We start from the raw sequence: 15,385 nt of genomic DNA, 5'->3' as shown, positions 1-15,385 counted from the left end.
GGCGGGGCAGGGCGGAGTCCAAGGAGAGGGGCAAACACTGATTGGCGGTCTGTGACAGGGAGCGCTCTCCCATTGGGCAGAGGGACGGGGGTGGGGAAGGGCAATAAGCCACGCCCCCTTCCCAAAGCCAGTTTATCCAGTGGTAAGGAGGAGTTCCTTTAGAGAAGGGTCTGCACGCAAGGCCCCGCCCCCTCCGCGCCCTGCGTCAGCAATCATCTGCATGGGAGGCCCCGCCCCGTTCTTTGCAGGACGTCACTGGGTTCTGCAGGGGCCTGAGCCACCCGAGCCGCGGGAGCTGCCGGAGCCGCCACAGCCGTTGAAGCCACCGCCGCCGCATTGGTGCAAGGGAGCCAGGCTGCTGCAGACTGCGCGCTAGAGCGAGGTGAGTGCAGGGGGCGCGCCCCTGCGGCCGGAGCCCTGAAGCCCTTCGAGGCTACCCCCCATCTCCCCAATCTGGGCTATGCATCCCCACTGCTAGGTCCGTGCATCCCCCTTCATCCCAAGAATTCCCCCCACCCCGAGGTCCGTGCGTCCCCCCTACCCTGGGCTGGTCCCAGCATCCCACCCTCCCAGGGTCCCTGGTCCCCGCCTTGAGCCCAGTAACCTTCGTTTGACATAAGCAGGGAGGTGTCATGGGGACCATCCGGCGCCAGGGGATCCGCATCCTTTCCTGGGGGCGGGGGAGGGGGGACTCCATCTGCTCCCCTCCCCCCTCTTGCCTCCCAGCCCCCTCCTGGTGTGATTGGGCATGGAGTGGGGCGGGGGATTAGGATTTGGAGGAGTGTCCGCCGGTGTGCGGCTGCGTGCTTGTGTCTCGAGGTATGCGTGCTTCTTGTGTGTGTATATATGTTGGTTAGTGTGCTCGTATTTGCATGTGTGTTTGCCTCTGTATATAGCATTTATATGCGGTGAGGATGAGTGCATCCCCGTGACTATGGGTCGGGGTGTGCAAGTGTTTGTGGACGGGTGTATCTGTGTGTGTGTATCGGAGTCTCTATGTGCCCTCACTCCATGGAGTCACCTGATGGTACCCGACTCTAACCTGGCTCCCCGATCTCAGCCTAGCCTTAATAGAACTTTTGTGTGCTGGGTGCCCCTAACTGCTGTGTATGGTTGTGTGTGTATGTGTATGCGCCATTCCTCAACAGGTCCAAGGTGCGAATCGTTCCCTGTACTGGAGAGATTTCTCCTGGGCTGGCATAGGACGGGGGTCTGGACCCTGGCTGGGGGGACTGCTTCAGTTGGGCCTCTTCGGTTAATAAAGCCCTGCAGGGCCTGGGGAGGCAAAAGCTTGAATGATGGGTGGAGAGGCGGAGCTGAGGCTGCGCAGAGAGCATCCTCCCCTCTCCCTTTCTCCCTGCCTTTCCCTGACACATCCCTGCGCTGGCTGGAAGGGACTGGAAAGGATAGAGTTACTCTTCAGGGCTGATAAAAGTTGCACCAAGTGTAGGTTTGCCCTGCCTAGGGTTCTAGACCTGCCCTATTCGAGGCTCTAGAATTGTCCTGTCCTCAGCGCTACCCTGCCATATCCTAGAGTCGCCTTAACGTTCCTACATCAGGCAAAGAATTCATCCATCCTGTGTTCAGGGTCCATTCTTAAGGTATGGTGCAGGCGAAATGAATCAAGGAGCAGCTACAGTCCTCTCAGTCCGGGGCTCCTACCCAGAAACCCCTCCTCAGAGGAAGCCTGGGGGACTGGGGAAAACAAGGGGGACCTACTGGATTTCAGAACCTCTCCGTCTTCCTCCCCCAACCGTGTCTCTCTTTCCCAAGGTCTCTGAGTAGTATCTCAGACCACCCCTTTCTTGGCACCTGGATAATAATCACTAGTATTCATCTCATACTTTAGCTATAAGTAAATGAAGCCATGTCTTTTAGGGGAAAGTGCATTGTTCTCAGAATCAAGAAAGGATGGCTGCAGCCTCCAATCTCACGGTCACAATAATGACGATGATAGCTGGCATGTATGTAATCCTGTCTATCTAATTTCTCCCTTGATTCTGGCTATAGCTCTGTGAGGCAGCGGCAGCAGCAGCTGACACTCTTCTAGCACTTTAGGGCTTGCAAAGCTGCATTATCTCATTTAATCCCCATAACAACCCTATGAGGTGGACGCTTTTACTATCCCCATTTTACAGATAAAGAAATTGAGGCTCAGAGAGATTTATTGACTTGCCCATGGTCACATAGCTGTTGTGTCAAAGGTAGGACGCAGCACAGATCTGGCTCACTCCAAATCCAGCACTCCATTCACTATCCTGTCCTGCCTCTAGGAACACCCCTTAACTAATTCTGCTGCCTATGGTGAGTCTCTCTCTCTGAGCCTCAGTTTCCCCACATGTAAAACTGGTATATTTTCACTAGCTTCTCCAAGGAGTTGTCAGGAAAGCTTTTTCACATCTGAGCATATCCCCATCCTATGGGCTATCCCCTCTCTCTCCCCAGAGATCTCAGTTTCTCTCCATAGCTCACCCAAACCCTCCAACCCCACCCCCTCTCCTGCCTGCAGATGGCATCAGCCACAGACTCCCGCTATGGGCAAAAGGAATCCTCCGACCAGAACTTTGATTACATGTTCAAGATTCTCATCATTGGGAACAGCAGCGTGGGGAAAACATCCTTCCTATTCCGGTATGCTGACGACTCATTCACCCCGGCCTTTGTCAGCACTGTGGGCATAGATTTCAAGGTGAAGACTATCTATCGCAATGAGAAGAGGATAAAACTGCAGATCTGGGTGAGCCTGGGCTATGAGGGGGCCAGGAGCTGGGATGGGTGGAGGCCGGGACCTCAAGTGAGAGGGAGCAGAGACTCAGCCAGGATGAAGCAGCTTCTGTCAGTGCTCCACTGGGCGGGGGATCTCATCCACGTGGGTGTTGCAAAGGGGCAGTCATAAAAGCATAGAATCCTGGAGCTGGAAAAGGACCCCTACTGGCATGAAGCCTACCCATCAAACCACAGGCAAGTCACTGAACCTCTGCAGGGACTCATTGTCTTCATCTGTAAAATTAAGGGTTTGGATGACCACTAAGGTGCCATCTAACTATGTATCTATGAGGCTATTGTCCCAATGACTTAGTCCAGATGCTGAAGCAAGGAGGAAGGAAACATTGTCTACTCTGTGCCAGGCACTGTGCTAAGTGCTTTTTTTTTTAAACAAATATTTTCTCTTTTGATCCTCACAACAACCCTGGGAGGTAGATGCTATTGTTATCCACATTTCACAGTTGAGGAAACTGAGGCAAACTGAGGAAACTAAGTTAAGTGATTTGCCTAGGGTCACACCACAGACACTAGTAAAGCGTCTGAGGCTGGATTCAAATTCAGGTCTTCCTGACTCCAGGCCCAGGGATCTATCCACTGGGCCACCAGCTGCCTCAGAATTCCCCCTCACAACAGCTTTGATGAGGGTTGGAGAAGGCTTACACAGCCCCTCATCAAGGCCCATTCTGCTTTAGGAGTTGACTTTTCATGATGTCTTTTTCCTTTTCCATCACAAATATGTTCCCTTTTCCATTTCCATCTATGAACCCTCCCCTATAACAAAGAAAAAGTTAAGCAAGATCAACAACATGGTGACCTTCAGCAACGTTCTGTTCCTATCTCTTCTCTGGAGCCAAAACTGGTCATTACTCAGGATTTGGGTTTCCATTTTGACCATCCTTGTTTCTGTTGTTCTCCTGGTTCTGCTTGTTTCCCTTTGCATCAGTTCATACAAGTCTTCTCGTGCTTCTCTGAATTCCTCATAGCCATCATTCCTTACCATGTAACTATATCCAGTAGCATTCATAAACCACAGGTTGTTTAATTTTTCCCCAATCAATAGCCTGGAACAGCTTGGATTATTAGCAAATTCTTCCTTATATTGAACTGAGATCTCCTTCCCCAGAATTCCCACCCATTCCCTCTAGTTCTGCCCCCTAAGGGCAAACAGAATAATCAATCAGTCAATAAACATTTATTAAGCACCTACTATGTGCTGAGCTGCACAGGTTCTAAGTGCTGGGATATGGAATACGGAGTAAGTTAGCAGGATGCCCATCTGATATATTAGAACAGGTAGTATGCCCTGTTCTGTCAGCTAAACAGCTCTCTTGCCACAAGTCCGGATGAAGGAGAAGGAGCCCTGAATTGTAGTCAGACTTCAGTTCCAGTCCTATTTACTAGCTGGAGGAAATGACTTTGGGCAAACATTCCTCTTCTGATTTCAGTTTTCTCATTGGTGCAGGCAATAGTACTCGCACCACTGTCCTTCCCAGGGTTCAGTCCCACTTCCTACACTGACCAGGGTTTTCTGACTGGGCTTTGTAGATTTTCAAGCCTAGATTCTCTTCCCCTTGGGATTCTGGGGGTGGATGGAGAAGAGTACAAAGCAGGCTGGCAACCAAGGGCCTGAGAGCTGGGAAATCCAGGTTCCATCCTCAGCTCTGTATGGCCTGAGGCGTTGAGTTTCTCTGGGCCTGTCTTCTCACCAGTTAAATGGAGCTGATAATAAATTGTGCCCTGCTCACCTCATGGGGCTGGGGGAGAGGGACTTCATTCCCAGGAAGGTGTCCTAGAGTTCTTTCTGTTCAGGAATCTGAGCTGTTGGACACTAGGAAAAACATGTCCATGAGGAGCTCACAATCTAGTGGGGTAGGGGAGGGTAATAAGGCCGGAGAAAGAAGCCTGCCAGAAGGCAGCATGGAATAGGAGAGGGCTAGACTTGAAGTTGGAAAGACCTGGGTTCCGATCCTGTCTCAGATACCAGCCCTTTCACCCTAGGCTAGGCCTCAGCTTCTTCGACTATAAAGTAAGGGGGTTAGATCTGATGACCTCAGAGGTCCCTTTCAGCCTTCAATTTAATGACTCTATGATTCCCCAGACATGCAGTCAGAGAAGCCTGGTCATAGCCCAGGTTGGGAGGCTCTGCCATTGGCTGTGTGGCCTTCACCAAGTCTTTTCCTTACTGGGTCTCCATTTTTGCGTCTGTAAAATGAAGCTGTACTTTCTTTAGGCTTTCTCTAGGTGCCTCCCAGCCAATGATCTCTCTGGACTCTGAGGCAGTATGGATGAGGTCAGGGCCAAATGGAGGGTCCGTGTGCTCAGGGCTGGAATCCAGAGAAGGCAAAGTTCAATATGGTTTGGGGTTGGGGGAGGCTTTGGAGAGAAGGCAGTATCTAAACTGGGCCTGGAAGGATCTTGGATAGATCAGGAGTGACAGGGGGGAACTCAGGAGGGAGAAAATTTGGAGTGTTCAGGAGTTCACTGGTACCTTTGCCTGGCAGCCTGTCTAGGGCAAAAGTTTGATAAGTGGTAAGATGTAAGTTGATAAAAGATAAGGAGAATGTGGCCAGGATGCAGCCTGAATGAAAGCACTGGTGATCAAAGTAAAGCTATTCAGATAGGAGGAACTGGGCCCGGCCCAGTGAGGGCCCCACTCAGACTCTCCACTCTTCTTCAGGACACAGCTGGGCAGGAGCGATACCGGACCATCACCACGGCCTACTACCGAGGGGCCATGGGCTTCATCCTCATGTATGACATCACCAATGAGGAATCCTTCAATGCTGTCCAGGACTGGTAAGCCACATGCTCACCTGGGCTCCTTGGGGACCTGGCATTTCTGGATGCCAACTCTGGTAGCAAGCTGGTTCTGCCCTCTTCTCCAACCCTGACCCACCTCCTTCCTGTGCCTGCTAGGTCAACACAGATCAAGACGTACTCATGGGACAATGCACAGGTGCTGCTTGTGGGAAACAAGTGTGACATGGAGGATGAGAGGGTGGTCTCCTCTGAGAGGGGCCGACAGCTAGCAGATCACCTGGGTGAGTGAGGAGGCGAGGAGGCCCTGGGCTGAGGGAGTCGAGGCAGGAGATGGTCAAATCTCAGTTCCCAAATTTGCCACGAGACCTCACTGAGCAGGCGATTTCCTTTCTAGGCCTCCTTTCTCACATCCAGGAGGCTGGATTCTAGGGTCTCCTCTCAGATGTGGTGCAGCAGGAAGGGCACTGGTCTTCCAGTCTAGACTTGGATTCCAATTCCAGTTGGAACATTGCACAGCCTTAAGTCACTCTTCCCTGCTGGATCCATTTTCTTCCATTCAGAGTGTGTTGGACTGAACTATGGGCTGGGTCTTATCCTTCATGACCTGGACCCCTCTTGCAGGCAGTCTGGTGAAGCCTTGGACCTCTTCGCAGAAGAATGTTTTCAAATGCATGGAACAAAATACATAGGATTATAAAAGAAACTCACTGTATTGAAAGTTATCAAAATATTCAAAAAAACCACTCACAGATCTCCTTAAGTCTGTCTTTGCACTCTTGGGGGACTCTTGGATCCGTTTAGATCAGAAGCCCCCTCAACTAAATTATTTCAAGGTCTTTCAGCTCTGGCATTCTGGGATTCCATAGTCCCTTTTCTTAGGGGTACAAGGAAGGTCACAGGGCACTAGTCATGGCCCCCAAATCTGCCTAGCCCAGTCCTGTTAGGTGGGAGTGAGGAGTAATGGGGAACCAGTTATCCCTACATGTTGTTCCAGGCTCAGTTTTCTTTTTCCTCTTCTTCTGGCCAGGATTTGAGTTCTTTGAGGCCAGCGCCAAGGACAATATCAATGTGAAACAGACCTTCGAGCGACTGGTGGACATCATCTGTGAGAAGATGTCAGAGTCTCTGGACACAGCCGACCCCGCCGTGACTGGAGCCAAGCAGGGCCCCCAGCTCACAGATCAACAGGCACCCCCACACCAGGACTGTGCCTGTTAAGGCCCTGGGCCCAGGCTCTGTCCACTCTTCAGCGGTCACTAGCATTCCCCGTCCTGCTCTCTCACCCCAGATGGGTCACCCTCCTTGTGTGCCCCTCACTCCCTCACTCCAGGGCCATGAAGCCCAACGTGCACGGTGAGAGTGGGGCCCAGCGGGGAAGGATGAGCCTAATACGTCTTTCCAGTCTCCTCCCTCCCTCAGTCTCTTCAGAGCTCTTAGGAGCTTCTATTCCTATAACTTATTTAATTTATTAAGCTATTTATTTATTTAGAGACTTGTTAAAGGGACCACGCCCCACTTGCTGAAGCCCATCTCTGCATCCCCAATTCTATTCTTCCCCTCTTCATACCTCCATCTCCCTTCTTCCCAATAGGCTGCTCTCCTGGGCCCCCCACAAACCCCACTTGTGAGATGTTTCCCCCATTCCCTCCCAGCTGCAGGGTCCCTCCTTACCTCAGTTCCTTGTAGAAATCCATCTCCCTCTTCCTCTTGCTGTCTTCCTCCTTGTACATATGTGAGACTGAACCCTGTACATAGGATTAGTGAGTGGTCCTGGTGTGTTCCATGCTGTGCTGACTTGTGCCCATGGATTTCTTGTGTGTCAGTTTAACATCACTTCTAAAACCCAGCATTTCAGGGCAGAACACTAAGGGACAGAGGGGCCAAGCATCAGCAGCCTCATAGCAAACTGCTCCTCCTACTGTCTCTGGGGGTAGATGACAGAAGCAGGCTGGGTGAACCTGAAGCTGGGAGCCCCCAACTCTTCCTGTGACCTCTCCGGGCCTGCTCAGATTTGCACAAGATGACGGGCTTGGGTCTCACACTTGAGAAGGCCTGGCCTGGCTGCGCTGCTGGTGCATTTGGCTTAAATTACTATGAATACCTTGAACAGGGGTGGAGAGTGGCCCCACCCAGCCCAATTCCCCTTCTAAGTCCTGGGACTTTTTTTGTTTTTTTGGGGGGTGGGGGACACACACACCAAGGAGCATGTTTCCTTCAGGCCATCTGCTCCCATGTGTTTGTATAATTGTTTCATGTGGAGAATGTGAGTTAGTGACTGTATCAGCAACCAAACTCAAGTATCCCTTCTTTTTCATTTTTTTCTTGGGGGGGAGGGTGTCGTGGGAGTGAGGGGTGTGTGCCCACGCAGATCCCTGAACGTTAACCTAGCAAAAGCTCGTCTTGGTTGTGGTTTTCATGATGACCTTCTGGGGACAGCTACACTGTACTGTACAGATGTGACAAGTGTCAAACACAGGCTGTTTCCTAAATCACTGTATCACAGAAGCGTTGTGAGAAAATAAAACCCTGCTGAGCCCGGTTGGCTGGACGTGTGAAGGCTGCTGTCCCCCCAGCTCTCAGTTACTCTCCCTCATGAGACAGTAATGAGATCTGGTGTTCTTGGCTCTTCATCCAAACACATGAGCACACAACTGAGTCTTAAGTACAACCCAACTGAATTAGAATCTTTATTAGCCCAAGTTATCTTCCATTCCAGAACAAGACTCCTACCTAAGGCTAAGATGAGGGGTCCAAGGGGCTCAGACCTCCCCCCCCACTTCCCAAGTCTGGTCCTGCCCACCTGCCACCATCCAGCCACAACGAGCCCTTGGTCTTAGCCTGGTCAAGAGCTGAGGGCTGCCAGGATTTTTACTTTTTGATCTGGGGTCAGGGAAACACAAGGCCAACAATTTATTTGTTCCTTCTCTGGCCCTTAATCCCAAGGACTAATCTATACATCCTGGAGTCCAGTGTTACATGGGCTGGCCTAATCATGCTGCTTTCACAGTAGGCACTGGTCTCGTAATGATGTGCAAAGTGGGCCCCTCCATGCCAGCCAGCCCCTTCAAGGGGCTCTACTGCTTTGATCCGTAAGGTGCATCGAGATTCCTGGTTACTCCTCTCCACAGAAGTGGGGTCCCACTTAGAATGATGTGGCTGAACAGACCCAAGGCACGAGTCCATTCTGCTCACATTTCTCTCTATCTCCTGAATACAGTAAATCAGTTAAGAAGTTAAATGGCAATCTTTGATTAGGCTTCTAGGGTCCAGTTGTGTTCAGACAGCTGGTGGCGACTGCCTTGCTCCAAGCCCAGTCCCAGATGCCCATGCATGGGCCTGCTGCGATACCACTGCCAAGTGCTTGGCCCCTCCTAGGGTCTCAGTCAGTGCGGGAGGCAAAACCCATGCAGCCGGGGAGGCGGTCCTGTGGGGGGTTAGAGCAACACAGAGCCAGTCACAACTCCATCCATCACATGCAGCAGCACTCAGTAAGGGGGGTCCTTGCACCCCTTCACTGATGCTGCCTTATGGGGGGCATATCCCACCCCACCTAGAGATCACTGAGGCCAAGCCTGTCATTTCGCAGATGGAAGATGGAAGCTGAGAGACAGGATTGTACCCAGAGTCTTCTGCCCTATATGACAACCTTCCCCCAGCCCATGCCAGTGTTTCAGGTGCTAAGCTGAGCTGGGAGGAGGGAAAGGGGGCACTGTGCTGCAGCCTATCCTCCCAGCCCTGCATAATCTCCTCCACCTGAGTTCACTGAACTTGAAACCTTGCGACAGAAAAGCCCAAAGGTCCACATGAGGCTCCAAGAGCCCTGACTTCCCCTCCCATATTCCCTTGGCCAGGCTCTGTGGAAAGGCCAGTTTGGTCTTCCTAAGGATGGGCCTGAGATAACCATAGAAGCCCTAACTCAACAACTGATGATGGAAAATGGGAGGAGTCAGGGCCAGTCGGCCCAGGGAGCAGGGGATGTCCAGGACTCACCCGGTGCTTTAGGTAGGAGAGGTAGGTATCCCAGCCTAGCGTCACGCTGTTCACGTACATCACTCGGTAATGGGCAGGCACATAAAGGAAGTTCACCAGCTGAGCTGATGGCCACACACACCAATCAGCCTGGGGGGGAGGGCAGAACAGAGTTACATCTCTAAGAAAACTGCTTGTCAAAGGCTGAACTGCATGCCTCAATCCATGAGCTGCCCCCAAGTTGGGCCATCTGGAATAATCCTGCTCTAACAACAATCCTGGGACCTTTGACATGTTAAGAATCACTTCCCCTCAAAGCAACCTCATGACCCAGATCCTATTACGTCCATTTGAGGAGATCACTAAAAAGCAGAGACTGGCCCAGGGTCACACAACTAGGCGCAGTCAGGATTCACTCATGTCTGTCTTCCTCAAACCCCCAGCAATGCTTCCCCTCCACCAGGCTGATCTGAAGGGCAGCCTGTATCAAACGGAGTTCAGTCAGGCCCCTTTCCACTGGGTCTAAGACAACAGCAGAAATCAGAGCAAGAAAAAGGGCCAAGGGTTCAGCCTGGGAAAGTCACTGCAACTCTGTTAACACTCACTCAGGACCCAAAAACTCTATGCCACCTGGTTTGTTTCCCATGCATGCAAGGCAAAGAAAAAGATCTGCTTACTGCCACCTCCAAGGACCCCAAAGCAGGAAGCATCCTTAAAGACCATGCCGTAGAACCCCTCAATTTACACGGTAGGAAACTAAAGCCAGAGGTAGAATGACTTGTCTCCAAGGCTTAGACTTGGGTGGCCAGCTGTTCTCCAACTGAACCCAGAAGGCTTTGCAAAGTACAGAAAATCTGGACAGCCCAGGGCTGAAGAAGCAGCAACTGAGTGAGCCCCAACCCTGTGGAGTTCAGGGCTCCACTAAGATGATAGTGGAGAGAGGAGACCTGGGGGTACAGTTGATGGCACATGTCAGTTTAGTTTTGATCTGACATCAAGCAGTGTGGTACAGTGTCAAGAATACTGGATTTGGAACCAGAACATTGTACACAGTAACAGCAACATAGGGCAATGACTGACTTTGATAGACTTAGCTCTTCTCAGCAATGCAAGGATCTAAGACAACTCCCAAAGTCTCATGATGGAAAGTGCTATCCACATCCAGAGAAAGAACGTTGGAGTCTGAATGCAGATTGAAGCAGACTGTTTTCACCTTTTTATTTTCGTGGTTTTTCCCTTTTCTTATTGCTTTTGTCACAACATGCCTAATGTGGAAATATGTTTAACATGATTGCACATGTATAACCTGTATCAGACTGCTTGCCATCCTGGGGAGGGAGACAGGCAGGGAGAGAGGGAGAAAAATTTGGAACACAAAATCTTTTAAAAAAAATGAATGTTGAAAACTATCTTCATATGTAATTGCGGAAAAAAAACTATTTACTAACAACAACAAAAAAAGGAATAGTGGATTTGGCATCAAATGACTTGTGTTCAGATACCAGCTTGACTTCTCACTAATTCCTTTGAGGGGTCTGAGACTCAGTTTCCTGCTCTGTAAAATAAGGAGGCTGAAATAAATTTTTCTAAGGGACCTTTGAGCTCTAAAACCCATGATATCCCTCTTACTAGGGGATTATCAGGAAAGAGGACAGCCATGAGGCTAGGGGCCATGGTAAGGTTACCTTGTAGAACTCCCAGAACTTGTCCTGCAGTTCCTGGTAAGTACGTTCGAGGCTCTGGCCCTCTAAGCAGCCCAGCCCTGGAGCCAGAGAAAAAGGGCAGAAAAGGTTAGAAGAAAAGGGTACACATGACCAGGAAGCCCCAACACTGGGAGACACCCTAGCATGGGACAGGCAGGCCCACTCCCAGAGAGCAACTTGGGAGGGGTGTATAGATGGGGACTGGCTTCTAGAGCAGCTTCACACTTCCCTCTGGGCCCACAGAAATCCTGCTCAAGTTCTCCCAGAAGCCTCTTTTTTTCCCCAGAGTAGGTGCTTAATGAGCAAAGGACAGGAGGAGGAAGAAGAGTTGCCTGGAGGCAGCCTGAACCCCAGAAGAGGAAGGAAGAGGGCCGGGGGGGGCCCAGGCCAAGCAGAATAGTCTTTGTAGTCCTCCCAACCACAGATGGTTAACTGAGGAGAAGAAAAGGAACAGACCTCTCTAGTCTCCATGGAAGCCCTGAGAAGATGCCTGCCATCCCCACCACCCAGCTAAAGCTGCTCTCAGGAATGAGTTCCCAATGTTTTCTCAGTCTTCAGCCTCCCACTCTGAGTCTTAAAGTATCTCTCACACAGGATTATCCAGATTACCTTTCTTGTCACAATCCCCTCACCTAAACAGCTGCATAACATCCCCCTTGAACCTCTTGGGAGCCCCAGTTTCTCAGAGCTATCTGCATGGGATCATGTGGACACATTCTCATTCATTTTCATTTTCTCTCTCTCTTTCTCTCTGTCTCTGTCTCTCTCTCTGAGTAGGCAGCCTGAGGGCCTGGATCCCCAGGGGCTACAGCCCCTATAAAGAAGTGCCACACTTACTGTGGCCACCCAGCTGACTCTAGCTCTGCTGCAGCTCACAACTCCTGAGTTCTCCAGATCCCCCAGCCTCAACCTCCACTCTAGGAGAAGGGACTGCTGGCCAGTGCTACCATGCAGGGCTCACATTCTCCTTGGCTATGGGCTTGAGGTCAATTTCTCCCCTTGGGTGATGGCTAAAGGAACCCAAAACCACAGAAGCACAGAGCACAAACTGGTCAGAGAGAATACACTCCTGGCAGGCTCTTGAGCCCCCTTAGGGTCCTTGAAAGCCAGCATAGCAAAGAGAACAGGCAGGAGATAATGCCCCGCCACCAGCACACACACACATAGCCATCTTTCTGCAACTCTGATTCTTCTCCAAAGCTCCAAATGGAGTCCCTTGCTCTTTTCACAAGCATTAAAGTGCAATTCAAATGCTATTATTATTATTATTATTATTGTTTCTATTTCTACAAAATCAGACTCCTTGCCCTGTCTCTCTACATCCCTTTCTCCCTTTCATCCTTCCCATCTTGTTAGACTAATTTTCCTTACTCAAAGTTCTAGTCTTGCACACAGTAGGTACTTAACAAATGACTGTTGAAGTGAATTCAATCTAGCCCTATAATTCCTCTATTCAGGAAGCCTTAGGGGTGACTCCCTAATGTCTGGCGAGGACAAATGGAAAATCTAAAACCTTCTACAAGCTGAAGTCCCTCTAGCTTTCTATTCTTGAAAAAAAAAAATTGAGGTTCTTTTCATTTTTTTACATCTCTCCACTGCTATGCCCCCAAACCACACCCCTCATAACAAATGAGTAGCGTCAAGCAAAAAACCAGGCAAGTGGCCGTGTCTGAAAACGTCTGCCTCATCTCACACCTCTTGGGTCAGGAGGGAGGCGGCAGGATTCTTAATTGGTCACTGCTTGGCTCTCAGCCTACCCTTCTCTTTTTCTGTCTCCTACTCCCTCTACATAGCTCTGCATTTCAGTTGAACTAGATGACTTGGCGCCCTGAGTCCCCCACCATGCCCACCTAACATTTCTCTGTCACCATGACTTGGTTCACAGAGCAGGTTGGTTTTAGCCTACTGGAATCCTATGGATCGTCCATGAAGCATCTCTTTATTCAGAAAATACATTTCCTTCTCTGAAAGAACTCAAGAACAAGGTCATATCCCACACATCAATACCTATTTTTTACTGCAGTTATTTGAGTACTTATTGTATCACCCCTAAGATGAGAGCTCTACAACTAGGCCTTACAAATTTTATTTCCCTGGGCAGCTAGGTGGCACCATAGTGCACAGAGCACCAGGGCTGGAGTCAGGAAGACTTCAGTTCCAATCTGGCCTCAGACATTTACTAGCTGTGTGATCCTGGGCAAGTCACTTCACCTGTCTGCCTCAGTTTCCTCAACTGTAAAATGAGCTGGAGAAGGAAATGGCAAACCACTCCAGGAACTTTGCCAAGAAAACCTCAAATGGAGTCAGAGTCAGACACGACTAAAATAACTGTACGATAACAAAAAAAACAGAGGTAACAAACATGTCAGATGTGAATTTAAGTCAACTACACAAACATATGCTGTACTAGTGTTCTTTTAACTGATTCATTCACTTCCCTTCTTGCTCTAAATCTAATGCTCTCTGACCAGGAACTTAAAATTCACTTCCTTGGATCCTGGTTACTTTTTCACCTCCTCACCATCATGTATTCATTTACTCAACAAACATCTCTTATAACCTTTGTGCCACGTCTCAGAGTAGATAAAAAGTTGAGTTAAGACTGTCTCTGTTCCCAGGGACTTCATAGTTTTGCCTAGGAATAAGACACATAGACAACGATACCACACAACCTTTCAGGACAAGGACAGCAGAGATCCAGAACCCAGTTAGTGAGGTGAGGAAAGAGGAACTTCATTGCCAAGCAGTGGGACCTGGGATGGTCTTGTGGGGAGGTGTGACTTTATACTTTAAAGGGTCAAAATTCATAAGAACTCATGAAGGGAAGACCTGCTAGGCTCAGAACCCAGTCTGGATAATTAATAATAATGGGTGGATATGTAATAATAACTGAGGAAACAATCCAAGCTATACAATTTAGGAGCAAAAAGACATAATAAATGGGTCAATGGATTCCCTAGTCAGTCCAAAGACCCAGAATAGAGAGATTTTTATGAAGCAAAAAGTTAATCAATTAAGACCAATTAATTAAGTGGAAACAATTAAAAAGACACAAAAGTAGATAACCTGAGTTCTAACAGGAAGAAAGATTAGGGGCTTTCCAAGTTGGGGGGGTGGGGAAGAATGAGTTTCCATCTAGGTGGGAGGGGGGCAAGTAGGATTTCAGGTCTTACTTTTCCCAGAATTTAGGGATGCTGATTAATTGTATCCACCTGCATTTATGAAACAAAAGATAGCTTATACCCTCCAGTTTCCCATGGATGATTTTAAGAAAAACAGTAAGGTGGAGTATAATACAGGTGGATAATACACAAGATGGACTCAGTGTTTATGAGATACAATCTAACTGGCTCTCTAGATTCCCAAACAAAACCAGCTCCATTTCGTAGTATGTGTTTGTTCAATCCTCCCTTTTGATTAGTGAGAGAAGAAGTCAGTCCAGTCCCCCATGAAGCACTTATCTATAGGCCGTATCTGAAAGGTTTTTCCTATCTTCAGAATCAGAACTATGTCCCAGGATGTGTGAGCATCTCTCACATTTGTAGGGGGCTTTTAGGAATGTGTCATTCCAACAGTTCACAAGGAGTTTTACAATTCTGTGAGCCAGCACAACTTACCTAGGAAGTACCACACGCCCAGGATAGGGGATGCCACCAGCTGGTCAATGAGCACCTTCTTCAGGATGGTTCGAATGTCTTTAAATCCCATGGCGGGGAAGAGTTTGTCCAGCCACTGGTACCAGTAGTGCAGGAAGGGGCCCATGCTACAGCCCATGGCAAACATCCGTGCTGCAGGAAGAAACCGGAAAGGTGATAGAACCAGACAAGAGAACGGGAGCTCAGGGGGCTCCTGGGCTCCCTCACACCAGGGCCAAGCCTTGCCCTGAAAACGACAACTCTGTACTTTCACCAGCAGTCCCTCTGAGTGCTCTTGGGAAATGGGATGGGGGCGGTGCGGGACTGGAGGTTTAAAGGTAGCTAGGGGGTGTCTGAGGCCAGACTGGGACTCAGGTCTTCCCGACTCCAGGCGTGGCACTGTATCCACCCAGCTGCCTCCCGAGGAAGATCAGGAGGGGGGCTAAACTGGGGGTTGCGGTGAGGGGTTGGCAAGCTTCTGCCGCGTGTGACTTCTCCAGCTCAGGAATGGTGAGCTGGGCGAGGGGCTGCCCCTGTGCAGGCGTGGGCGTG

The 15,385-nt window shown here is 49.7% G+C and overlaps 2 protein-coding genes across 3 annotated transcripts in view; one reads left to right on the top strand and one right to left on the bottom strand.

The window, feature by feature from the left end:
* Positions 1–295: 295 nt before the first annotated feature.
* Positions 296–8,082, top strand: RAB3A (RAB3A, member RAS oncogene family). Of its 2 annotated transcripts, none has more exons than XM_027853174.1 (5): positions 296–382; positions 2,510–2,737; positions 5,444–5,562; positions 5,683–5,807; positions 6,554–8,082. In XM_027853174.1, exons 2-5 carry the CDS (start codon positions 2,510–2,512, stop codon positions 6,742–6,744), a joined length of 663 nt encoding a protein of 220 aa, XP_027708975.1. In that variant the 5' UTR covers positions 296–382; the 3' UTR covers positions 6,745–8,082. The 2 variants fall into 2 exon arrangements, with proteins under 2 accessions (XP_027708975.1, XP_027708974.1); XM_027853173.1 differs by lacking the exon at positions 296–382 and adding an exon at positions 1,472–1,964.
* Positions 8,083–8,184: 102 nt separating this feature from the next.
* The window catches only part of MPV17L2 (MPV17 mitochondrial inner membrane protein like 2), a 53,752-nt gene continuing 46,551 nt past the window's right edge, over positions 8,185–15,385 (bottom strand). Inside the window, 5 exon segments of the mRNA XM_027853120.1 lie at positions 8,185–8,913; positions 8,915–8,950; positions 9,517–9,645; positions 11,181–11,257; positions 14,816–15,263. Coding sequence (XP_027708921.1) covers positions 8,803–8,913; positions 8,915–8,950; positions 9,517–9,645; positions 11,181–11,257; positions 14,816–15,263 — 801 coding nt within the window. The 3' untranslated portion in view covers positions 8,185–8,802.

The sequence above is a fragment of the Vombatus ursinus genome, unplaced genomic scaffold (genome assembly GCF_900497805.2).
Source record: "Vombatus ursinus unplaced genomic scaffold, bare-nosed wombat genome assembly UNPS02009918.1, whole genome shotgun sequence".
Classification (NCBI taxonomy): Eukaryota; Metazoa; Chordata; class Mammalia; order Diprotodontia; family Vombatidae; genus Vombatus; species Vombatus ursinus.
This window is presented reverse-complemented; position numbering and strand designations above follow the sequence as displayed.

Coding starts and splice junctions, on each gene's coding strand:
- RAB3A (XM_027853173.1), top strand. CDS start 1,860: ATGAAGCCATGTCTTTTAGGGGAAAGTGCATTGTTCTCAGAATCAAGA. Junction 1,965..2,509: donor ATGACGATGATAGCTGGCAT/GTATGTAATCCT, acceptor TCCTGCCTGCAG/ATGGCATCAGCCACAGACTC. Junction 5,808..6,553: donor ACAGCTAGCAGATCACCTGG/GTGAGTGAGGAG, acceptor TCTTCTGGCCAG/GATTTGAGTTCTTTGAGGCC.